The sequence below is a fragment of the Heteronotia binoei genome, chromosome 2 (assembly GCF_032191835.1).
Source record: "Heteronotia binoei isolate CCM8104 ecotype False Entrance Well chromosome 2, APGP_CSIRO_Hbin_v1, whole genome shotgun sequence".
Lineage (NCBI taxonomy): Eukaryota > Metazoa > Chordata > Lepidosauria > Squamata > Gekkonidae > Heteronotia > Heteronotia binoei.
In genome coordinates, this window is record NC_083224.1 from 114584679 (window position 1) to 114611771 (window position 27093).

Here is a 27093-nt window from a genome sequence, read left to right on the forward strand (position 1 = left end):
TCCTCCCCAAGGAAGGAAGCTAATGGAGAAAATAGAGGCTTGCTCTGCAGCTCCTGTGCAATTGAGCAAGCCTGGCAAAGCATGCTGTGATGCAGAAGGAAGCAAGAGAGAGGGAGAAGGAAGCAGATGACAGCCAGTTACTTGGGGGCCTGATAGGCCCCCAGGCCACATATTTGACACCAATGATTTATAACATGCTGAACCCCAAATTCCTTGTTAACTTTATCACCAACCAACAACACTTGATCTGGATTGAACTTCGGTTTACTGGCCCCAATCAGTTTATTTCTGACACCATTTTTGGATTCTCAAAACTACACCTGGATTTGATGAAAATGGGAAACAGAACTGTATGCCATAAGCAAATTAAAGAAACTTGTATCCAGATCTCTAGACAATTTCTCCTAATAGCTTCACACATGATTCTGGAAGTTGGGGGTTGAATTAGATGACCCTGGATGTACCTTCCAACTCTATAATTCTATGATTTCAGCATACTACATCATAAATTCTACACTACAAAATAATGATCTTTAGGCATCATATTCTAGAACTGACTCATCAAATGAAAATAGAACTACAAGAGTCTAGTGCCTCAGTCTCAGTTCAGAAGAATTCACAATAAAAGTTCCAGAAGAATCAACAAAGCTGTACTCCTTCTTTCCCCCAACAAAAAATTCACTGGGAGGACTAAGAAAGTCGGAAAAATAGATCTAGGTAAATCAGAGTTTTATCTAATATTCTCCACAGTTGTGCTGCCATCATCCACTTACTTGATCACCTTGTTCAAAAAGGGACTATCTGAGGACTTCTGGAGTTGTAAGATGGTGAATTGACACACTTCTTGTAGGAGGAGCGGACCGGAGCCTTTGTTTTGGGCATAAAAGGCGATCCTAACACCTGTTGCCTACATTTTCCAGAAAGGGAACTGTCTAAGACGTGATTGAAGAATTTTGAGGGGATTTACTTTGGCTGGCGAGGAGTCCCAGTGGGGTTCCTTTCCGGCTTTGAAGAGTCCCCGATGAAGAATTGAATTCCATCGTCTACGAAGGGTCTCCGGGGTCATTAATTTGGCTTAAATTCATCAAGACTCCAACTTTCTATGGATTACAATAACATCTAAATGTGAATGGGACAGTGTACAGAAGAATAGACTTTCATTAAGGTAAAAGATCTTTATCACTCTGGGACTAAAATAAGACTCTTAAAATAAAAATATTAAGATCTGGAACTAACTGTAAGAGCATAAAGTTAAGAGGAAGAAGGGGGTAAATTTGGAACTTTTGGAAATTAAGCTAAGCAGGAAAGTGCAGAAAAATAATTGATGTTTGAAATACCTGTGGCTTTGAACCCCCCCCCCCCATAACAGAGTTGCTGATCTTCAAGACGACACAGGAAGTGACGTTTTACAACTATCGTGGGATTACCAACCATTGAGAATGAGACTTCGCGGCTGCAAAGTCAGGAAGTGAGCACTGAAAGAAGGGAAGTCTTTAAGCCTCCTGGCCACCTCTACAACCAGAAATCATAGAGAAACAGAGGTGGCCATTGAAGAAGGGTCAAAGGTTTTAAACTTTTTAAAATAGAATGGGACTTTAAAAATTTATAAAACCAGCAGGAATCACCCCAAAAAGGTGAAATATTTTGGACTATATGTTTGAAATCAAAATTTAAGGACTATTGGAAAAAGGAAAACTTTTTTAAAAAGGGGCTTGGAAAAGTCGCAGCCGCCATTTTGGAAAAATTAAGAACTTTAAAAATTAATATCTTGAGCTAGGAAGCTCAGAGGACAGCGATTTTAGGCTTGTTGGAAAGGGCATGCTCTAATCTATTGAATCCTGTCATCAGATTGCTGATTGGTGAAGTCAACTCAAGAACCCATTTTATGCAATGGGAGGACAGTGATGTCTGACCAGAAGTTGGGATCAAGTCTTACACGTCTGAGAGCAGCCTCTGTGGGGGAAGGAAAAATGGCCAAACAAGTGCAAGAACAACTGGATGCTATGGAGGCAAGACTGGTGAAGGTGATGAAAGATTTAATAACTGGAAGTGAGAAGAAACTAACTAAAGAAATAAATTCCAGTGCTGAGGAAGTCAAGAAGGAGATTAAAAAAGAGATTGATGATCTCAGAAAAGAGTCACAAGCAACAGCACAGAAGACACAGGAGATAGAAGCTAAAGTTAAGGCCCAAGATGCTACTATTAAGAAGATGTAGGAGAAAGCAATACAACAAGACTGTAAGCTAATGGAAAACATGATCCGCTTAAGAGGTGTGCCTGAAAAAGACCAAGAGGACTTAAAGAAGTATATTTCAACAATCATTGCTGAGTTTTTGGGAGATGGGACATTTGTGTGACTATGTTTATAGGGTCAACTCAGATTTTGCTAGAAAACGCAAGCTACCAAGGGATGTGGTAGTAAAATTTACTACAAGAGATATGGTGAGAAGGATTTTAAGCCAACAATTTGAAAATCCAATGGTAGTGGAGGAAAGCAAAGTAAGAATAATGAAGGAGCTGCCAAGGAAGGTCATAAGTGATAGAAGACAGTTTAAGAAACTGACAGACAAGCTAAGAGAGAAGGGAATAAGATACAGATGGATCTTACCCAAAGGTCTTAGCTTTGAGTATAAAAGACTGAGAATTACAATAATAGATACTCAAGGCATGGAGAGGTTTTTTGTGGACAATAAAGAATTTGGAGATACAGAATAATTGAAGAATCACTATGGATTACAAATTAATTTCTTGGAAAGTAAATGGACTTAATTCACCGCAAAAAAGAAGAGCAACGTTTCATTGGATTAAAAAACAAAAATGTAATATAGTTTATCTACAAGAAGTACATATGAAGCAAATGGATTATAAATTTTTATGAAATAAATCTTTGGGTGAAGAATTTTTCTCATTAGCTAAAGAAAAAAAAAAGGAGTGCTTTATTATATTAAAAAAGAACTGGAGCCAAAGCTGATTTTTAAAGATAGTGAAGGTAGATATGTTGCAGTGGAGGTGCTGATAAATGAGAAAAAAACATTGTTATTGGGACTTTATGCCCCAAATGGGGCAAAAGATGCTTTTTTCAAAGATGTTACGCAACAACTAGATCAAGTGAAATATGATCAGATAATGATAATGGGAGATTTTTAATGGAACTATTAACAATTCCTTGGACAGATCCGGAAAAAAAAAATAAAGATGGCAAACTGCCAAAGTCATTTTTTTGAACGAACTAAACAAGAAAGCTTGGAAGATGTATGGAGAAAGTTCAATCCTAATATGCGTAACTATATTTTCTTTTCAGCAAGGCATAACTCCTTCTCAAGAACTGACATGTTATGGCTTACTAAAGACTTGGGACTTATTACAAAAAAAATAGAGATTCTTCCGAAAATAGGTGCAGGCCATAATCCATTGATGTGGTTGGGAAAGACAGAAAAAAGGTGAGGAGATGTAGGATAAATGAAGATTTACTGCAAAAAGTGGAAGTAGTGGCATCTCTGGAAAAAGAAACTAAAGCTTTCTTCCAAATAAATGAAAATCAGGACATTCAATTTCAAAAACGTGTGGGATGCGTATAAAGCTGTGATGAGAGGAATATTAATTACAATGAACAATAAAGATAAAAGAGACAAAAACAAATGGTGGACTTACAAAAAGAAATAGGTAAAGAGAGAACGGAAAAAAAGACCGAAGAAAAAGAAAATTTTGCGGGAAATTACAATATTACAGGGTCAATTGAGTCACTTATTGAATAAGGAGGTGGAATGGAACTTAAAAAGACTGCAACAGAAATCCTTTGAGGGTGCTAATAAACCTGGGAAATATTTGGGATGGCAAATGAAGAAAAAAAAGAGAGAATACATTTATAAACAGAATTTTATTGGAAGGTAAAGAAATTGTGGATCAAACTGGAATTAAAAGGGAATTTTACAAATATTATGCCAAACTATTTAAAGGTCAACAAATAGACAAAAAGAAAGTAGAAGCGTATTTGCAGAGAATAAAAGTAAAGCCCTTAACAGAAAGCATGGAAAAAAACTTTAAATGAACCAATTGAAAAAGTTGAAATTGAAGCAGCAATAAGTTCAATGAAATTAAGCAAAGCACCGGGTCCTGACGGTTTTTCAGCAAAATTTTATAAAGTTCTGGTAGATACATTAGTACCCAAACTTCAAAAATTGATGAATAAGTTGGGAAAGTGCCAAATACATGGAAGGGAGCAGTTATTTCATTGATACCAAAAGAAGATAGAGATGCCACGAATGTTAAGAATTATAGACTGATTTCGCTGCTTAACAATGACTATAAAATATATGCAAGGATTCTAGCAGAAGAACTCAAACAGCATTTGAATATTTTTATACAAGAGGAGCAAGCAGGTTTCCTCCCCAGAAGGCAAATAAGAGACAATATCAGAACAGTAATAGATATTGTAGAATACTATGAAAAGCATCCGGAAAAAGAGGTTGCATTATTTTTTGCCAATGCAAAGAAAGCTTTTGATAATCTGAATTGGGACTTTATGTTTGCGGTGATGGAGAAATTGAAATTGGGAGATAATTTTATAAGAATGGTCAAGGCAATTTATACAGAACAACAAGCTAAACTTTGTGTAAATGCAGACTTGACAGAACAAATGACAATTAGCAAAGGAACAAGACAAGGTTGCCCTCTATCTCCGCTGTTATTTATGACTTTAGAGATTTTGCTGATGCAAATCAAAGAGGACAAAGAAATAGAGGTACTGAAATTGAAAGGTTTTTCTTACAAATATAGGGCATTTGCAGACGATGTGATGTTTATTAATGAAAACCCACTACAAGTGACGCCCTTGCTGTTAAATAAAATTAAAGAGTATGGAGAGTTGGCGGGCTTTCATATTAATAAAGAAAAATTGAAAATTTTAAGTAAGAATCTGTCATTGAGCAAGCAGAAAGAATTACAAAGCTTAACTGGATGTGAAGTTACCTCAAAAGTAAAATATTTAGGCGTGGAGGTTACGATGAGAAATATTGATTTGTATAAAAATAATTATGAAAAGCTTTGGCGTAAAATTGAAGATGATATGTTAAAATGGAACAAACTGAATATGTCTATGCTGGGTAGGATCTCTGCAATCAAAATAAATGTTCTACCAAGAATGATGTGTTTTCCCCAAACAATTCCAATACTGAAGGACAATAAACAATTTAATTTTTGGCAAAAAAAATCTCAGAATTTGTATGGATGGGTAAAAAACCAAGAATCAAAATGAAAATTCTGACTGATGTGAAAGAAAGGGGTGGTTTCCAATTGCCTGACTTTAAGTTATATCATGATGCAGTTTGTTTGGCTTGGATTAAGGACTGGATAACTTTGCTTAATAGAAAATTACTGGTATTAGAAGGCCATGGAAATATTTTTGGTTGGCATGCCTATATATATTATGGAAAGGAGAAGATGGATGGATTTTTCTCACATCATTATATAAGAAGAAACTTGTAGAATACTTGGAAAGAATATAACAAATATGGTGACGAGAGAAAACCATTATGGATTGTGCCAACAGAAGTTATAAAGTTGTCTTCAGATCCACAGGAAGATAAATGGCTATCATATAAACAACTGCTACAAATACAGGGAGGCAAGGCGGAACTAAAACCGATGGAAGAATTGCAGGATAAATTTAATTGGTATCAATTGCGACAAATTAAAAGCTTGGTGGAGCATGATATTAAAACTACAGGGATCAAACAGAACTGGAAAAAATGCTGTTGCGTGAGGATGAAAAATTGATTTCGAGGATGTATAAGTTACTATTGAAATGGTCTACAGAAGATGAAGTAGTGAAACCTTAAATGATAAAATGGGCAATAAATATGAATAAAGAAATGCAAATGGAGACATGGGAACACCTATGGAAGAACTCTATGAAAATATCGATGTGCTACAATATAAAAGAGAATTGTTGAAAATGCAGTATAGGTGGTACATGACACCTAAGATATTAGCAAAAATGAATAACCAAGTATCAGACAGGTGTTGGAAGTGCAAACAACATGAAGGTTGTTTCTACCATATGTGGTGGACTTGCGAAAAAGTGAAGCAATTTTGGCAAATGATTCAATAAGAGACTTTGAAAATCTTGGGTTATAACATCAAGAGAGCACCAGAGCTCTTTCTGGTGGGATTACAAATGGAAAGTTTTCCGAAGCGAGATAGAACATTGGTGTGGTATTTGCTTTCAGCTGCGAGGACATTACATGCACAAATGTGGAAGCAAGATAAAATACCAGAGAAACGGGACTGGATCTTAAAAGTACTACACTGGAGTGAAATGGATAAGCTTACTAGAATCTTAAAAGACTATAATTCAGAAAAATTTAAAGATGACTGGGAGAAATTTCAAAAATATATTGAAAAGCAATGGAAAGTGAAGAGACACTTAATGATTTTTGATAACATTAACTGAATTTTTTTACTGAGAAGATAAAGCTGCAAATATTGACTCTTGTTTTAATATGTAATTTAGCAGAAGGTTAGATTATGAGATAAATAGAGGGTTAATTATAATAATAATTTTTACATAGTCTTGGTGCGTCTTGTGTTAAGGTAACTGCAATTTTTAGTGAAGATTCTATAATTGTGAAGTTTACCTTTATTTTCTTTGTAATTGTTTTGAACACTGGCGGAGGTCATGAAAAAGAGGAGGTGGGGGGAGGAGGGAATTTTGTAGTGTATTGGTTAATACCTTTAAGTATATGTTTGATGAATATTTTTCAATATGTTGCAAAACAATAAAATTGGTTTACACACAAAAAGGGACTATCTGAGACTAACTGACTTGTCCGACTCTTCTATGTAAAAAGGGATTCTTACACAGTGCTTTTATGGTCACCTCAAGGAGACTGGGACCACACTTATATCTCACATACAAACTCTCACAGACAGGTATCCCTGTCCTGGCCAGATGAAATAAAAGATATACTATGGTTTGATGGGGCAGTAGCATTAAAAAAAGATCCTATATTAAAAAATTCAAGAGCTCTCTCCACCTTGTTGCTATCAAATTGCTGTACTTACTTGTATGGCAACCCGTGCAGCAGGAATGATCTCTTCCACTCTGATAGAAGACCTGTCTGAAACAGACAGCTGCCGGTAAGAGGACTTCTCGGGGGTTCCACAAATTGACATCTGTCTGGTAGACTGCCGACTTATGTTTCGGAATGGGCGTGAAGACAGTGCTTCTACTCCATATTTAGCCAGATCCTCATCAAGTAAGGTAGGCATTGTTTGCCCAACAAGCAAAAACCTAAACATAAACCCATGAAATGCTGTTCTGAACAATGAAATTAATTGCATATACAAACAGCAACATCTAAATTGTTTATTACTACTATATATAGCTACCTTTGACAAGTCTGTCACATACCTTGCCAGCTGCAGACAGATGGAATAAACTCCCTGTCTGGTTTCATAGTCTACTTCTGTGGGGATGGAGTCTCTCTGCATAACATTCACCACCAAGCTGGAAAATACACACTCAGTTTTACCTAGGACTTTTCCAAGATAGTCTTTCCTCTTGCACATGATGGCTCTCTGAAGTAAATCTAGCAGGCTAGCATCCATGCAGGCTAAGATGAAACCTGATATATGAAAGCTGCACTTCAAAAAATTCAAGACTAATACACTGTTACTTTATCAATATGATACAGTCAACCTCATACCAAAACCTGGGACTGGCTATTCCTACCTAAAGGAAGTACAGATTTTGAGGACAATGACACAGAAATATTTCTTTTTACATTTTTATGCCTCATCCTCTCATGTGTGGTCTTGAAGTGGTTCACAATAAAACATTCGACAACAACATGGTTATGTGTCTGGTTATTTAGATGTCTAAGTTTTTAATAAGGATGTTCGAAAGACGTCTAGCTCTATTTGTGTTATGGCCTGATTAGTTGTCTTCCACCTGAAACAGTAATTTTGTTTTACTGTTTTTATTGTTTTAACCATTTAAATTTATTGTTAATTTTATTGTTCATTGTTTAGATTTGCTGTAATAAACCCACTTGTGGGATAGGGTGGAATAGAAATTAACATAAATAAATAAATAATAAATTGGCTCCTAGGTTTCTCTGAATTATGAAGCCTGGATACTTATGGTTCTTAAGTGGGCCACCTGATGTGATCTGGATAGTACCGTCACATTTCAAACATGCCATTTCCTAAATAAATCTTGACAGACACTGGTTACGAACAGGCTCCTATGAGATACACCCCAGAAATCCTTCCTGTAAAAATTAATGTTATGGGGGTATGTGTCAGGAAAATGGAAGAAGACATATTATCTAGTATGACTCAAATGGATTTTTGCTGTCATAGTATTTGCAATAGCTCCTCAAATATTTCAATAGAAGTCTAACTCGCAGAATTGAATTTCCTTTGGACTGTGAATACTTAATTTTACACTACTAGAAAATGCAAGGAGATTGTTCAGTTGAAAACTTTTCAAAGGACTAACCTCAGACCGCCTGCTCTGAGAAAATTTTCACAAAAAGATCTGGCACAATTTCTTGCCATTTCATCATCTGCTGTAGGCATTAACTTGGAACTCAGAACCTAGACAAAAAGAGAAGTTGCATGCTCTAAGTTAGGCAATAAATAATGCCTGTGCCCTAAAGAATGCTGTGTAGTTCCTTGGCAGGTGTGCAACAATTCATATTATCCTTGAACAGTGTTCTTCAGAATTAACTCATTATACTATAGTACTATATGCTATTTATATAATACATTAATATGGAAAACTCAACAATTTCTTTACAAATATCCTTCTTAAAGCACATTCACAGCGCAATCCTAAGGAGGGGGGGGGAGTCCTTTGGAAACAAACTAAGACCCATGCCTACATAAGTCAGAGCTGCGCCATTCTAAGTCCACTTACGTAGGAGGTGACTTGTCCCAGGGCAAGTGTAAGGGGGGGGGGGTGGAGTCAGGGGCATGCCCAGGCTTAGTTGGCTTCCTAAGAACTTTGGGCCCTGAAACCCCCCGAGAGGCGCAAAGTTACGCCTTGCAAAATGCTGGTGCATTCCATAGGCACCCATTGTTCATTAAAACACATCCCCCCCCCCCCCGGCTGCTGCACAAGCCCACAAACTCCTTAGGGAGCCGTGTAATTGCTTCACCAATCCCCTTGCGCCCTGGGCTCGGCGAGCCCCCTCCTAGACACCCAATCGCCGCTCCCCCCCCCCAGACAAACTCCCACTTCGGCCTCGCACACTTGCTTAGGTAGGGCGCACAGTGTGGGACTCTGTCTCGGAGCTCCCTGCCTTGTGGACTTAGAGTGAGGGTGAGGCACTGATGGTGGGCACAGAGAGAGCACTTAGATAGTACAGGGCAAGTTCTTTGACATGCAAGGAGGGGAGTGAAGTCTCTGCTCTATGGCTAACCTTTCCCGTTTCCAAGTCCCAACAGGTACCCAGCCTCCAGAGGCTCAGTGCACAAGGCTGGTCGCATGAAGACAGGTAGGTGAGAGCGCACACCCCAACTTTGTCTCCCCCCTCCCCTCACTCAAGGCTAGGCGGGGGGACCATGCCGCTCATTCAGCTGCAGCTGGAGCCCCTACCCCCGCATTTTGTCCGTTGCCTTGTTCCCACCCGTGGCAGGGCAACAGGTGTGGAGGGGGGCTGGCAGCTGCTCTGATGCCTATGGGGAGGCAGGTCAGTGACTGTCCCTTTGAGGCAGTCCCTGGCCAACATGCTGCTTCATGCTGCCGTGGCTGATGAATTGCAAGCAATCCAGGAGCACTGTAACTCAGGACAGGAGGCTGGGCATCGGCTGGTTCCCTCCTGTGCTGAGGGGAGGGGTGTTCTGTCAAAACCCCACCCCCACCTCTCCTGACCCTGGCTGCAGGTGGCTTGGCACTGCTCCCCAAGTGCTCCGGATCTTTTCCCTTTTTTGCAAGTGGGGATTCGACAGAGGCTTCCAGTTATGGAGAGTCCACGCTCCCCCTGATCTACTCAGTCAGCTGTTCCTGCCCTCCTCTTAGAGTGGAGCCTTGGGCCCTGCAGGACTTTCCAATTTCCACCTGCTTTCTGCATAATAAAGCCTTAAATGTGTCTCCACTTTGTCTCTCTTGCCTGGCTTCTGCTCTATGCTCCTATCTGACCCTCTTCCCCACCCTTCTACCACTCTGTCTGTGGTCTCACCAGGGAATATCTAAGAGAGTGAGCTCACTTGTTCTGAGGGGGGTGGGGCAGAGGCAGGGGAGCCCGAGGGTCTTTTCCCCACTCATACCATGAATGGGAGGGTGGTGTGCATCACCGCAGCCTGCCCAACTCCACGGGACTGTCGTGCACCAGGTGAGGGGTTCCCTGCAAGTAGCGGGGGGCGTCAAGGAGGGACTCTAAGTCCGTGTCGAGGAGGGCTTCCCTGTGGGACTTGGTGGCATGCTGGGACTGTCTGCTCGTTCCAATACACACATTTTGCCTGGCTTTCCTGAGTGCAGACTCCTGCACTATGTGTTTCCTGTTTCTTTATGGCTCTCTGGGAAGGCCCATGACTCTGCTCATCTGTCTGCCATTGGCATAAGTCTCTGACAGTGCGTGGGTGCAGCCGCGGGACTGGCCAATCTTGCAGCTCCGCACTTCCCCTTCCTTCCCCCTGCCCCTACCTCGGCAATGAGCCAGGCTTCTGTCTCACACGTGCACACACACACGCCCAGCCTCACTCCTTTCCCCTCCCCAGTCAGTGGGACTTCTCTCCTTTGACTTGGGCCATGTGCTTGTGATTGGTACAGTTCTCTGTCAGGGGGCAGGGAGGGACAAGCAATCAGCCTCTCCGGGGCTGCCTCTCTCCACCCCAACTGTCATGCACCATGGCGCCTGCACCAGGACTGGCCAATCCGGCGACCCTGGGATGCCCCTCCCCTCCTGCTGCCTCAGCTGTGCATCTGCACTCCAGTGGTGTCGCTATGGTGATCGTCTCACATGTGGAGAACTATGTCCCCCACACACACACCCAGGCATAACTTAGCCCTTAGGGAGTCAACCAGCAGTGCCCCAGTTATGCCTACGTTGCAACGGCCAGCCTCCATGTAAGTCAGGATTGGGCTGCCCTTAACCCAACAAAGAATCCTATGGCAACTTAAAGGTTAATAAATCCCCCCTTCCCTTTACTGGAATGACTTTTCCCTGCCTACATTACTGAACCTAGACCTAGATTCACCTGAGATTATTGCTGGCTCAGCAAAAGCTGAGCTGTTACTACTGTGGCAATCACGGTAAGAACCATGTATTCATTTCTTCCTTTCTTTCTCATGTACACCTCCCACACAGACCTACTCTTACCTCAAGGTTGTAGAGCACTCTAAAAGTAGACATTCCTGGAGCAAAAGATCTAAAGAGGCTTTCAAGTATTGAACTGGCACTAGGCTGGTGTTGATGCTTTGTAGACAGTGATGGGGATTTTGAAGATTGAGAATTTGATTCAGACAATAATGTTTTCTGAAAAAGAGAATACAGAAAGAACCATGAATGGCAAGCAATTTTAAGGCATCGTCTTCTGTAATTGCTGCAAGCTGTGATCCTCAGCTTTCCATACCACGCAACTACCCAGTCAAACATTTTGTTAGTACCTGTAAAATGTCATTAACCTTTTTCTGAGCTCCATATGGTTCAACAGAATTTTGATTTATTATTCTATAATCTATATCTCATCCCCCCCCCCCGCCAATTAAGTTTAGACCAACTGAATGAGCTCCCTAACCTAGACTGACTTTATTCTGCTTGGAACTAGATCAGGCAGTTTCTTAAGCAATTGTCTTCTTAAGAGTGAAAAAGAAAACATGCAGCAACAAGATTTATTACTAAATAGAATATCAGGCTGCTCATAATATCCAAACACCAACACCAAATATCCCATCACCAAACAAAACATAAAATTTACCCAGCCCCTCTTTTAACCAAAGGAAGCCTGTTTGAAAGTTACAAGAGACCGGGCCTTCTCCGTAATGGCTCCATCTTGGTGGAACCAGCTGCCAGAAGAGGTAAGGGCCCTGCGGGATCTTACCCAATTCCGCAGGGCCTGTAAGACATCCCTCTTCCGGCTGGCCCACAACTAATCGGCACAGAGCACTGAGTACTGAACATCGAACACGGAACATCGAACATTGAACATGCAATCTATGAGTGTAGCTGTAGGTCCACTTTGTGATTTTAATGTCTATGTATATAACAAATGTTTAGATTTTTAACTATAACTTATGAAATGTTGATTTTAATGCTTAATTTTAGATTTTATGTTAGTTTTATATGTTGTAAGCCGCCCTGAGCCACCTAGTGGGAAGGGCGGGATATAAATCTTAGATAAATAAATAAATAAATAAATAACCTTAGAAGTGCTGTACATCTTAACCTAAAAAGTGCTGTCTGAGGTGGAAAATAACCAGCATTTCCATCTACAACTCACTCATAACTGAAATTTTAATTATCTTTTTAACAATCACAGCCCACAAAACAACAAAGGTATCTTTGCTCATACAGCCCCAGTTCTACTGTAGACATGACTGGAATCAGCACTGCCTATATTTTAAAGAGGGGAATGGGGCTTTGTTTCCATGTACCAGCTCTGTGGGTGAAAGGAATGGAAGTCACCTTCTATAACCCATTTAAACATGCAGAATGATCTGAAGACCCAGGAGCGTAGATTCAGTTGGGGCAGCTAAGCTGTTCTGATCCCAGTTTGCCAATCTTACATGCACAGCTCAACCAAAAGCTCTATAATCACTACTTTTACAAGATGGCTGAAGAAAACAATACTCTATGAATTGTCAGATTCTGTCTGAACAAGGTTAAGGACTTGCATGGTACCAAAGGGTTACATGTGCTTATGGCTTTAAAAAAGAACCCCATTAAGGGCAAAAGATTCTGCAGCATCTTTTAAGCTATATGAGACAAATATATGGTTGTGCTAGCACTGCACTATTTTCCTGCCCTAGTAGTGGTGAAGGTAAGCACATTAGCCATGCTGCGTGGGTCTCTAGAAGGAAAGAACTTCTGTGTTGAGCAAAGCACTTTATATTTCCCAAGATTAACATACAACTCTACTCGCAATTTTAAAATGCATTTGTTAGCTGGTGACTGTTCACATTTGACTGCAAGATATTTAGAGAGCTTAAGCAGGTTTTTGTGTGTGTTTTATCAAATTATTTCAGTTAGCAGTAATTCCAACCATCCAGGTCATTTAGGTAAGGCATTAACTGACTCTTTCATTATAGCTTTCAATTCAAATGGCAAAATATCAGTGTATATGGGCCACTGGAAGTAGTAGAATAAGAAATACCTTTCGTCCTAAAGAATCTAGTTGATCAAGAGCTTCTTGAATAGCTGGATCAGTTGGAATCAACAAAAGAAGCCGCCTTACTCGCAGAGTTATCCTGGAAAGTGAGATACAAGAGGAGTCAGAGCACATTAGTTATCTCTGGAATGCAGTCTGTACATTTCTAAATGCTTTAGAAATGTAAAACTAGTTCAACTTTGCAGTGTTAACACATTGCTTACCTTGGCTCCTCTAGGTTAGCAAGCTGATAAAGCATGTCAAATACATTACACACCAGAGCCATTACCACTCCAGGGAGGGATTTTTCCTGAGGATTAAGCACACACACAATTAGTTGCCCCCTGAAACCTCTTAAATGAGTTATACAGTTTTCTATTTTTAAGCAAGCAACCTAAATTTAAAATCTGGACAAGAGGCATCAGCTGTTTCTAGCTCTCCTGTTTACCCTTTCCCTGTGCATACACAGCTATGTCAAAAGTCTGCCAAAGTAGTTTAGAGTTTCACATTGTCAAACAATTTTTATACATTTTACAGCAAATGGCAGAGTCCACAAATGCTTACACTTTGGAATGCTCAGTTGTGTCACTGACCATGACTAACTAAGCAGGAACTGCTCATCAGCAGTCCCAACTCCAAATCTAGTTTGATAAGACAGCTGCATTTTAAAAATTCATGTTTACAGTTAACCACAAAAAAACAATTAAAATATATTAATCAAAAGACTACTTGAATCTTAGTTTAACCAAAGCAAACAGTAAGGAACAGATCTGTGCGTTTGCCAAAGATCTCAGCTCAAAAGTATATATATTAGGTAGAGTTTATATAAGACCACTGCCTACAGAACTACTTCACAGTCCATCATTCCAGTTCATTTGCAACCTTTATTCTCCTAAACAGGGTTTTTTTTTTTCAAATACACAAATGGAGAAATTATTATTGCAGTTAGGGTTGCCAGGTCCAATTCAATAAATATCTGGGGACTTTGGGGGTGGAGCCAGGAGACACTGGGGTTGGAGCCAGGAGCAAGGGTGTGACAAGCACAACTGAACTCCAAAGAGAGTTCTGGCCATCACATTTAAAGGGACTGCACACCTTTTAAATGCCTTCCCTCCATTAGAAATAATGAAGGATAGGGGCACCTTCTTTTGGGACTCACTGAATTGGACCCCCTGGTCCAAGCTTTTTGAAATTTGGAGGGTGTTTTGAGGAGAGGCAGCAGATGTTATGCTGAAAATTTGGTGCCACTACCTCAAAGAACAGCCCCTCCTGAGCCCCAGATACCTGTGGATCAATTCCCTATTTTACCCTATGGGAATCAGTCTCCATAGGGAATAATGGAGTGCTGAGCAGACATTTCCCTCCCCCTCCCCTTCTGATGACCCTGAAGTGGGGGGAGAGCGTCCAAACTGGAGGATCTCCTGCCCTTACCTGGGGATTCGCAACCCTAATTACAGTTATCCTCCTGTGAAAGGATCTGGCTTGCACTTCCTGGCAGCAAATGGCTAAGCAAAATACCTATATTTTACTAGTTAAAATTCAATACGTTTTAAAATGAATATGTAGAAAGTCACGAGAACCTTAGAAAATAACCATGTACTGTGCTGCCTGGAGGACCCTAATCTTTTTTTATTTTTGCAATGACTTAGAGCAGTTGGAAATAAATAACACAGGACAAATAGATCAAAAACATTGAAAAATACTTGGAAGCCAATTTTAGCTGAGAGTACTATAAATATCAATTAAAAATGTGAAAAAACCTGTATTTCAGCCCCACCCCGATACTGTACCTGTTCCATTGCATAGGATGAACTGAAGACACTACTGCTGTTGCTGGAGCTAGCTGAGGAATCTGCAGAGCTCCCTGATGGGGTACCACTTCCTGATGTCTTTACAGTAAGGGCTTGCTCATCAGAAAAGCCCAACTGATGTAGTAGTTTTTGATCTTTATTCACTGTTAACTGAAATATAAATGTTTTTCTTAGTCTTACCAAAACACACACATTTAGAATAAAGGACATTTTTACTAACTTACCAAACTGTCATTTGCGAATATCTGAATGTTGTCCACAGGAGAGTTCAACAACTTTGCTATCTTCCACCTGACGCTCCCTATGGTTTCATTGCTATGCGCCTGTAAAATAAAGTTAAGTCTGGTTCATTCAGGACCTGTGGTCTTAATATCAGCTCACAAGGCCAGGGCACACAACTGTTCTCTGAATTACAACCCAAATCTCATTCTGTGGCATATCTCAATTCTGTGATATGCCGTGCCCCACATCCACATCTTTTATACTGAGAAATTTCATGTCCCTATGAGCATATGAATTTAAAAAAAACATACAACAAAACTGTGCAAGCATACCTCTACTGTAAAGGTATCTTTGGTAGACTCATATGTAATATTAAGTGTTAAAAGATGTCCATGAAAGGAGGCACCATGAGGTAGAATAGTTCGAGGAACAGAGTAAAGATCCTATGGAAAGTAAGTAGTAAAAAGGATCATTGGACTATGTTATTTAACAAATCAGAGGAAGAATTTAAATGTAATATGGTCTTAAATATGCTAACAATTATGTTGGGACAACTACTAGCAATCTTGATTTCTACAACATTTAAAAATAGGAGTGTTTTTTAAAAATGCCTATTTTTACTTCTATGTTGTGAGACAGATTATTACCATTTGTCTTTTAAATTCAGGGAGCTGACTTGTTTAAAGAGACACAATATGTATGACAGAGATGACATTTCAACTCTGGCCACCCAGATCCAAAGCCATCCCTGATCACACACTAGATTTATCTAAAAGTGTATGGTCCACTGCAACTTTTTTTTTTACCTCTATAGTGATGACATAGCGTTCTGCCAACAGCAGCAGTCTCTCAATTATTATAAGTTTTGTTGACCTGCAAAATATAGACAAAAAATAGAAGTGGCAAAGGGTCGACTAAGTTCCAATATAGAGACCAGCTGACAACATGATCCAAAAGGTAGGCAGTCTAAACACAACCAGACATTCTAAATTTAAGATAACCAAAACATTGTTTATTTAAAAAATTATACCTGCAGCATTCTTATTCATTATAACCATAAATACAATTAAAGCTATAACAAAGCAATAAAACAGACCATGTACAAAGGCTACCAGTTAAAACAAAACAAAAATGGAAGGACAGTTAAAATGAACAAAAACCAGACAGAATCCTGCCTAACAGTGAGTAGAGAAAGTTCTATTAAGTGATGCTGTGGATAAGTTATGTGGTATCAATACAAGCAGTAAAGACAGGAAGGTAGTCACAGTATCACAACAGAAAGAGGCAAAACCTCAAAAGAGGTGCATAAGAAGAAACATTTATGTGTTTCAATCCAAAAAGGATCCTTTTCAGGAGTAAAGACCTTGACAGGTTATTCTCAAACCACTTTGGAAAACAGTCCTTTCAGAAGTTTAGAGTGCTGTTTTTGAAACTGGGTTGAAAGCGTCCTTGCCCCTGAATAAGCAGAAGTCTTGCAACATCTTAAAGACTAACAAAATTTTATTCTGATATAAACTATGGTGGACTAGAGACCACTTCTTCAGATGTGATGAGTGGACCCTCATCTTATATTGGCAGCATGAAAATATGATTGGCATGATTGGCAGCATCTCTGAAAGAGGCAGTGGTCCGCCCTCTCTTGAAAAAAGTTACATCAGACCCGTCCGTATTGGCACATTATCGGCCGGTCTCAAATTTGCCCTTTTTGGGCAAAATTATAGAGAGGGCTGTGGCGTTGCAGTTACAGGACTTTCTGGAGGACGCTTCCACCTTGGACCCATGCCAGTCCGGCTTTCGCCCGGGCCATGGGACGGAAACAGTCTTGGTCGCCCTCATGGATGACCTCCGGTGGCAACTGGATCGGGGCGGCTCGGCGGTATTGCTGCTGCTCGACCTGTCGGCGGCGTTCGACATGGTCGACCACCGGCTGCTGACGCGCCGCCTCGCCGACGCAGGAATCCGGGGGCTAGCCTTACAGTGGCTCTCCTCCTTCCTTGAAAATCGGAAACAAAGGGTGGCAATTGGGGGGAAGCTGTCTCAGAGACACCCGCTTCATTGTGGGGTGCCTCAGGGGGCAGTTCTCTCCCCGACATTGTTCAATATCTTTATGCGCCCCCTTGCCCAGCTTGCCCGGAGGTATGGGCTTGGCTGTCATCAGTACGCTGATGATACCCAGCTCTATCTACTGATGGAACGCCGGACTGGTGATGTCCCTACAAATTTGGACCGGGCGTTACAAGCCGTGGCTGGCTGGCTCAGGCTGAGCGGGTTGAAGTTGAACCCAATGAAGACTGAGGTCCTTTGCGTGGGTCGGGACGGACCGGGAGGGGAGATTATTCTGCCGGCTTTTGACGGTGCGCCACTGATACCAGTGCGCAGGGTCAAGAGCCTGGGGGTGCTACTGGAATCCTCGCTATCAATGGAGGCCCAGATAGCCACCACCACAAGATCCGCCTTCTTCCACCTTAAGAGGGCGAGGCAGTTGGCTCCCTTCTTGGAACGCGACGACCTAGCAACTGTGATCCACGCAACGGTCACCTCAAGATTAGACTACTGCAATGCCCTCTACATGGGGCTGCCCTTGTGTCGAACGCGGAGACTTCAGGTAGTGCAGAATGCAGCGGCCAGGCTGTTGATGGGACTACCTAGGTGGGAACATGTGCGGCCTGTGCTGCGGGATCTGCATTGGCTACCGGTCGTCTACCGCGTTCGTTATAAGGTGCTGGTTATTACCTTTAAAGCCCTATATGGCCGAGGACCTGCCTACCTTAGGGACCGCCTCTCCCCATATATCCCCAGGAGAGCGTTAAGATCTAGCTCCCAAAACCTCCTACAAATCCCTGGGCCAAGAGAGGCCAGAATGAAGATAACTCGGGAGCAAGCCTTTTCATTAATGGCCCCTCGCTGGTGGAACCAACTCCCAGAGGGGGTGCAAGCCCTGCGGGACCTGAACCAGTTCCGCAGGGCTTGCAAAACCTCTCTTTTCCAGCTCGCATTTGAATTAGGACCAGACTAAACTGATTAAATCATCGCAACTCTAGCCATCTTATGTGCAATTGTAACTGATGTTTGATAGTATGTAATTGGGACGACAGAATTTATAGCACCTATTTTTATCTATTTTAATCTATTTATGTAACTGTATTATATTTAAAATGTTGTTTATTTGTTTTAATTGAATCATGACGTGTCATGTCTGTGAGCCTCCCTGAGCCCGCCTTCTGGTGGGGGAGGGCGGGATATAAGAATAAAATTTGATTTGATTTGATTTGAAAAAAATAAACAGCAAGGTCAAAGGGGTAATGAAGTCCAATTATATGTGATTATATAAAAATTGAAACTAATATAGGAAAATATGGAGACTAGACATGGGCACAAACCAACCACAAATCATGATTCATGCATGAATCAGATCTATTTGTAGTTCGTTCTGAACCAGTCCAGACCTTGGTACTTTGGTTCATTTTTGCAGTTTGTTTCCCCAGACAGCCTGGCACTGATTCAATCAATTCCTAGGCAATGCTGGGGGTGGACTTCTGGGAGCCCTAGAAACACCCGTAACAGTTGTCCATAGCTTGATCGGCAGCTCTGGGAACCAATCAAAGAGCATCCATTCTGCAGCAAGAAAAGTTGTTGTGAGAGCTAAAGCTGAGCATTCATGGGGGCACCTGCTTTGGGGGGCTATATCCCTAATGGAGACTATGTCACAAGTTATAAAATCCATAATGGCAGGAATTCCCAGGTTTTGCTAGTTTCATAATATCATTCTGCCTCCATTAGCCTCACTGCAATCATTCATCAACTACTTTTCACCCTAATACTTACTGCTTTTCATGTCCCCTTTGACCCAGGTAGTTTTTAAAAAAATACCAACTGGTAGCTGTTCAAACCACTCAGATCTAGGAGTCACTGCTATTCTTAGGAAAGTACCTCCTGCCTCCAGCTAGACAATCCCCATCAGTCAGCTGCTATAAATCATGAAAGACAAGGTCAAGCATGGATGCTCTGCTCTCTGCAACTTGTCCACATTTTCATGCTGCAATAATGAAACCTTAACCAACTAAACAAGTGACTACCCTGAACTACGTTGACAATCAGATATTGGTAGAGATATGATGGTCTGGGAAACTCTCCTGGTAGTATTAGCAAAAAAAGTTGCCCCCTGTTGTCTCCTAAGGCCTTTCCTCCAGTTTTTTCAATGGAAAAATCTGAAAATTTTAGGAGCACTGGAAAAAACCACCTATGAAATATTTCTCTTTGAGTGTGAAAAACCTTGTTTAATAAAGCATTTCATTCATTCCAAATGTACAGCATGAAAAAGTCTAAGGGTTTTCTCCATTTTTCCAATGAAAAAACTGGAAAATTTTGAAGAGCACTGAAAAAAACCAAGCACATATACTATAAACATATATATTGTTTTCAGGATTATTTTGTTTACATGGCAACAATTAATAAGCAATAATACATTTAATTATAACACATTTTAAGAGTTCAGTGATTTTATAAAGCTAATTTCCAAATATGCAACCATTTCTCTAGTACTGGGTATACTTGCAATTTTTTCTTACAGAAAATGAAGATATTTATAATTTTAAATTCCTTAAATACACCATATAGTACCATTTTATATGCTAATTTACAAATGATGCATTTTATATTGATCAATCAGTAAAAGCAGCTCAGGTTTGATAGGAAAATATATTGCATATATTTCAATTTCCCCCCAAATTTCCTTTTCTGAAAAAACAAACAAACGTTTTCCCCTCTGTGTCTTCAAAATGTCTGGAAATTTTACTTCTCTAGATAATGACCTGTCATACTTGAAGAATTTGAATCTTCGCTGACCTGTGATTTTATCTGTAAAATGCTAACTAACAGTAGGTCTTTGAAACTGGTTTATATCATGAGATTTAGAAATCCTCTTGTATCACCTGGAATAGCAATGCTGGATGCCTTTTGTTTCTGGCAACACTGCTACTCTTTTTTTCTACCACAGTATTCTATATATTATGGAAAATGTAATATATACAGAGCACTGCAGCTAATCTCTTTTCTTCTTTTCTTTGGTACCTTGTATCAAATAGACAACACATCATACAACACATCCACCCCCACTGATCCATTTGAGCCAATGAAAGGAAGTACGGGGAGTAAAACAAAGACAGCATCTAATAAAACATCACTGAACTATTCTGTATGTTGCAAAAAGTTACAAAGAAGCTTCATTTTCAGCAAAATTCCTTTAATGCAGTTTTACTCCAGTTTTGCCCAGCAAACTGAGTCACTGAGAGGTTAAAACAGTAGCCTTATTCCAGCGCTGCCTTAATTTTTGGAAACTGGGACTCATTCCTCTAGAATAAAAGGTGTAAAAATGACACATGCACTATGCATAAAACTGCATTCTACAATTCAAAAGTTGTCTGGTAAAGGGTCATAACAGTCAAGAATAAGAACAAGCCAGTATTGCAAATTATTACAGTTCTCCAGTCTGATTAGAACACCAGTGTGCCCAGTGGTGAAGGGGAGAATGGTGGCATGGTCCATTAGGGCAATTTGGAAATACCAATGACTTTTGTACTCATTTGTACATCAGGGCAAGTGAAACTTTTCAGTTTCTTACTTACCTTGCTTCTGACTGCACTACAACTTGCTAAACATTTCTACTACTCACATGGTAGTGCAGTGAACCCAAGCTTAAATGTAAGCTTACCTGTAGGGAGACTGGACAGATGTTGCCACAGTAGGCATTGCAGTTGCTGTTAACATTTTGGTAGCTCTGGTAACAGCATGTGTCAGTGTTGGGCCACCAAGAGCTGAACTGGCTGCCTACAATGAAAAAAAGATCTCATGCTATTTTTTGGAGGAAACTGGCAACTATCTGGGTGGATAAGTTATGTGAGAATATACAACAAGCTGTATAGCGCTATCTAGACTTGATATTACTTATTTATTTTTAGATTGTCCTCCCCTGAAATGCAAGGCTCAGGGTGGGTTACACCACCACAATAAAATACTGTATAAGATGGAAAGTGTACTGGGGGAGGCCAATATTATTAGATCTCTACCACCTCAACCACAGGCCTGGCAGAACATCTCTGCTTTGCAGGCCCTGCAAAATGGTATTAAGTCTCACAGGGTCTGGATCTCTCTGGGGAGAGTGTTCCACCAGGCTGGCACTAGTGTTTGCTTAATAAACACAGTCCTCAGTTACAAGAGACAGGCATAGTTTAATATCTAGCTAGCTTTTATAGATTTTCATCACATTAATATATTTCATTCAAGCAGGTGGCTTTTATGGAACACAAACTGAACCCTTTGGAAGTTCACTGACAATTATATCTTTTTTTAAAAAATGAGGAAAATATTTCAGAAATAAGGTTCCTTCTTACTTCTAATCTTGTGTAACAATCAGCAATAAATTTCTTATGTAGTGATACGGAATCCTGAAAAGATAACAGTAGATAGTATTATAAAATCATTCTCAATTAACATGCCTAATAACATCAACTAATAAATTTAAGCATGAGTGGGATTGAGGGAGAGACAGTAAACTGGTTGTTACAGTTTTTCTACTTCATCTCATTTTCTAGCATTGGCATAGCTGTAAACTATTCAGGGCTCTTACTTTTTTCAGTCTAGGATTTAGATTAATATAACTGTAGTTTATTATCAGCTGAATTGCTTCATTAGCTATTTCTTCATCAGGTGACTCCATTGCAATTTTCCAAATAAAATCCATTCCAATTAATTCCAGTTTTTCTACATGCTGTATATAAAGAAGGAAAAAAGGATTAGCAAGACAATAAAATACAATATATATCATTAAAACGGTTTGGTTTTGGAGCCAGTTATTTTCTCTCCCTGACAATTACTAGGTTTACTGTTGGGATTACCCTCTTCCTTCAAGTATGCTTATTTAAAATATTTACATCCCACCTTTCTCTTCAGACCCAAGGCAACTTAATTAGGCATCATGTTGCAAAAGAAAAATAATGTCCAAATATTGCCACATAAAACATACATTAAAATTGAGCTACAGAAAAATTTACCCCAGTGATGGTTTTACATTCCACAAAAAACCTCAGAAAGAACAGTCTTGTATACCTTACAAAAAGCAGAAAGCATAGGTGACTGAAGTTGAATCCGATGAAAATGGAGGTTCTCTACCTAAGTCACAGCGGCTTGGGAAGGGAGATCTCCCTGCCAGCTTTTGATGGGGTGCCACTGATACCAGTGCCAAAGGAGCTCTCTTTAACTATGGAGGCCCAAGTAGCAGCCACTGCCAAATCTACCTTTTTTCATCTTCGGTGGATATGGTAGTTGGTCCCCTACTTGACCGCAGTGACTTAGCAATGGTGATCCATGCCATGGTCACCTGAAGAACAGACTACTCTAATGCTCTCTACATAAGGCTGCTCTTGACTCAGATCCGAAAGTTGCAGCTGGTGCAGAATGCTGCGGCTAGATTGCTAATGGGGCTCCCATGATCGGAGCACATTCAACCTGTGCTAGAAGCACTGCACTGGCTGCCTGTTGTGTTCCAAATCTGTTTCAAGGTGCTGGTGTTGACCTTTAAAGCCCTATATGGCCTGGGACCTTTCTATCTGCAGGACCGCTTTTCCCCACATATTCCCCAGAAAGTACTGAGCTTGGGGACTCAGAATCTCCTTTCAATCCCTGGGCCAAGGGAGGCCAGGCTGAGTTCCGCCAGGGCCTTCTGTGTGGCAGCGCTGATATTATGGACCACCCTCCTGGAGGCCACTAGGGCCCTGTGGGATCTCTCCCAATTCCATAGGGCCTGTAAAACTGAATTGCTCATAAAACATCTAAAGATGGGAGAGGGCTGCTGACCTGCCTGGATGTGACTACTGTGGAACACCAACAGTTATTGTAAAAAACTGAAGGGAATTTTTAGAAAATTGTCTGTACTATTCTGATGTATAGCACCATGATGTTTTTATGTTTTTAAGGCTTTAATTGTTGTACTTATTTTTTAGATGCCATTTTGGATTGTTAGCCGCTTGCAGAAAGGGCAGGATATAAGTATGATGTAATAAATAAATAATAAACAAACTCTTTTGGGCATGTCATTACCTTGTGTCAGGCTCCTTTACAGAAAATGCCCCCAATGAAGTCCCAATGAGAATGAGGATCCCAAAGGTCTTTAAAAGTAATAACCAGCACTCTGAATTGTGAATGGAAGCAAATAGATAACTAGCATAACTATTGTAGGATAGATTCAGGTGGGTAGACATATTGGTCTGAAGCAACAGAACAACGTTTGAGTCCAGTGGCACCTTGAAAACCAACAAAGCTCGGGTACATTTACACGAAAGGTTATACCCAGAATTAAACTTCGTTGGTCTTCAAGGTACCACTGGACTCAAACTTTGTTCTACTGAAGTAGGAGAAAGTTTGATTTGGCTGACAGTCTCATTCTAGGCAGAGACTATTCTCAACCTTTGTCTAAGGCTCTTGCTCTGCCATCTATTTCCATTATGCTGGCTTGTATCTAGAACTGTCAACAGCCAGGAGAAAAAATGTTTGGCTCCTTTAATAGGGGCTCAATGGAATGTTCAAAGCTTTAGCTTCCCATCACCACACAGTAAGCCTCTACTGAAAGGGCAGGACAGTGTTCTGCAAACCTTTCAGTAACCCTAGTTATATCTCCTACCACTGAAGCCTTCCACTGAGGGAAGAGGCTCTTTCAGCACAAGACTTTAAGAACATAAGAACATAAGAGAAGCCATGTTGGATCAGGCCAACGGCCCATCAAGTCCAACACTCTGTGTCACACAGTGGCAAAAAATTTTATATACACACATAGACTGTGGCTAATAGCCACTGATGGACCTGTGCTCCATATATTTATCTAAACCCTTCTTGAAGGTGGCTATACTTGTGGCCGCCACCACCTCCTGTGGCAGTGAATTCCACATGTTAATCACCCTTTGGGTGAAGAAGTACTTCCTTTTATCCGTTTTAACCTGTCTGCTCAGCAATTTCATCGAATGCCCACGAATTCTTGTATTGTGAGAAAGGGAGAAAAGTACTTCTTTCTCTACTTTCTCCATCCCATGCATTATCTTGTAAACCTCTATCATGTCACCCCGCAGTCGACGTTTCTCCAAGCTAAAGAGTCCCAAGCGTTTAAATTTGGTTGAACACAGTGACCAGATACAAACCTATACCTCTCTGGAGTGAGAGTGGATTCCATATTAAGCCTAGAGGTGGTTAAGACTCAGTGCAATGTGTCAGGTCATTATGGCACACACTAATAAAAAATATCAAGCATACATTTCTGATCTTCCTAATATGTGTTTACATCCAACCCCTATTGGAGAGATCTCTGGGTCACCTGGATTTGGAATTAAGTAATATGCTTTTGTCTGATTCTAATCCCAAGGTTCTGTTCACTTTTGCCAAATTTGAGGTCACAGCTTCCAAAATTCACAAAGATTATGTAAAGAAGTGATAGAGACCTTTGAGTCCAATTTTTAAAAAACAAAAGTTTTTTTCTTTCTTGAATGCTATATTTGTAAAGTTTCATTTAATCGTTTTTCTTATCAATGACTGTGTATCCAGTGTATGGTATTCACCTGTGTTTTAATTATTTTGTGCTGGTTACGTACCAAAATAAACTATTTGGATTTGGGTCTTCTTCCTCCTTCATGACAGTTACCACACGGGAGTTTGGGCAAAATTCTCCAACCTACCAGTTAGCAAGATTCACCCATCATGTAATCCATCCATATTGGCCAAACAAGAACAAGAATCCTATGAAGAGTTAGTTCAGTCTCAAGCTGTGGCCTGGAGTAACTCTGCAAGGGATTGCAGAAATATTATCTCCTAAGACCAAGCTAACTACTACAATCAGATGGGCAAAAAGACTTCCCACTTGTCAAACTGTATATTTTGCTGATGAGAACAAGGATTTCTGGTAGATTCTTCATTTAAACTAAATTCTTAATGTAGTTTACAGAAGTTAGATAGTCAAAACTAAAACAGTTTAAAAAGCACCCATAACTTTCAGCTTAAAAATGGTTTTGTTCAGCAAAACCAAACGCATAATTATGGCTGTAAGTCACATTAGCAGATCACCTTAATTAGCAGCTGCTCAGTTCCTTTTAAAAAATTTATTTGGATCTCATTTTACTTTGAATGTACATTTTACTTTAACAATCTTTGACACCAAAGAGACTATGACTAATCTAGAGTCACCCAATGAACAGTATGGTTTAGCTAGGCGTCTCTGTCCAAGTCCAGCACTATCTACCATATCTCAATGGTTCATATTTAATTATTTTATTACATCAAACTAGTTTAATATCATTTGACTTTTATGCACTAAATATACAAACACTAAGCTGAAGAAGACAATAAATTGCCCCCTTCCCCAGATTATTTTCTGGAGGTATGGGCTGGGGTGTCATCAATATGCAGATGACACCCAGCTCTATCTGCTGATGGATGATCACTCTGGAGGAACTGGGTAGGGCATTGCAAGATGTGGCTGATTGGTTGCGACAGAGTCAGCTGAAATTGAATCCATCAAAGACAGAGGTCCTGTGCCTAGGTTACAGGGGGCTGGGATCAGAGATCAGGCTCCCACATCCTTTGATGGGTCTCCATTGAAGCCCACATTGAGGGTTAAGAGCTTGGGGGTATTCCTGGATGCCTCTCTGACTATGGAGACCCAGGTTACCACCACTGCCAGATTGGCCTTTTTCCATCTGAGGCAGGTTGGTCCCATATCTCGCCCCCCACGACCTGGCCACAGTGACCCATGCGATGGTCACTTCCAGGCTAGAGTATTGTAACTCTCTCTACATGGGGCTGCCCTTGGCCCTCCTCTGGAAACTCCAGCTGGTGCAGAACGCTGCTGCATGGATGCTAACATTGTCACCTGTATGGGCATAGATTCATCCTGTGCTGTGTGAACTGCACTGGCTACCTATTGAGTACTGGATCTGGTTCAAGGTGTTAGTACTTACCTTTAAAGCACTATACAGCCAGAGGCAAGCATACCTTTGGGACCACCTCTCCCTGTATGAGCCCCGGAGGTCTTTACAATGAGCCACCCAACAACTTTTAGTAATGCCTGGCCCCAGAGACATCCATCGATGAGGGCCAGGGCCTTTTCAATCCTGGCCCCTGCCTGGTGGAATAAACTCCCCCCTGGAGATCCAGGCCCTGTGGGATCTGCTCCAATTCCACAGGGCCTGTAAAACAGAGATCTTTTGCCAGGCTTTCAGCTGAGGTAGTGGATGTCACTTGTTACCTGCCTCTCCCTTCATTCAATCCCTGTGCTATAAGATCTACTGGACCTGGACAATAGGACACGTCTGTGAGGCAGAACCTGCTATTTTAGTCTATTGTCACTTTGTAGTTTTAGATTTTCTATATTTTAAATTAGTCTTTAATGGTTTTTATTGTTGATTGTTTTTATGATGTAACCCGCCCTGAGCCTGTCCTATGGGAAGGGTCGGCTAAAAATCAAATCAAATCAATCAATAAATAAAAGTTAATTGCTAAATTTGTCATTTGATGGCACATATCATCACAGCAGTAAGGATTTTAATTGCTCAAACCTGGAAACATCAAAAAAGACTAAAAAGCAAGAACTAATTGAGAAAATATTAGAAACAGCAGAATCAGATTCACTTTCATCTTTATTGAAAGGCAGGACTACGCAATATACAAAAAAACTCAGGAATCCTTTTTACACATGGTTTGATACTTTGAC

At 40.6% G+C, this 27093-nt stretch overlaps 1 protein-coding gene across 1 annotated transcript in view; it reads right to left on the reverse strand.

Moving 5' to 3' along the window:
- The window catches only part of USP24 (ubiquitin specific peptidase 24), a 162770-nt gene that overhangs the window by 64086 nt on the left and 71591 nt on the right, over positions 1-27093 (reverse strand). Inside the window, exons 21-33 of the mRNA XM_060231879.1 lie at positions 21973-22113; positions 21737-21790; positions 21058-21173; positions 16154-16220; positions 15680-15790; positions 15350-15448; positions 15105-15275; positions 13539-13624; positions 13321-13414; positions 11328-11483; positions 8504-8601; positions 7412-7507; positions 7063-7291 (exon numbers count right to left, since the gene is read on the reverse strand). Of these exons, the coding sequence (XP_060087862.1) occupies positions 7063-7291; positions 7412-7507; positions 8504-8601; positions 11328-11483; positions 13321-13414; positions 13539-13624; positions 15105-15275; positions 15350-15448; positions 15680-15790; positions 16154-16220; positions 21058-21173; positions 21737-21790; positions 21973-22113 (1518 nt within the window). The remainder of the gene's footprint in view (positions 1-7062; positions 7292-7411; positions 7508-8503; positions 8602-11327; positions 11484-13320; positions 13415-13538; positions 13625-15104; positions 15276-15349; positions 15449-15679; positions 15791-16153; positions 16221-21057; positions 21174-21736; positions 21791-21972; positions 22114-27093) is intronic.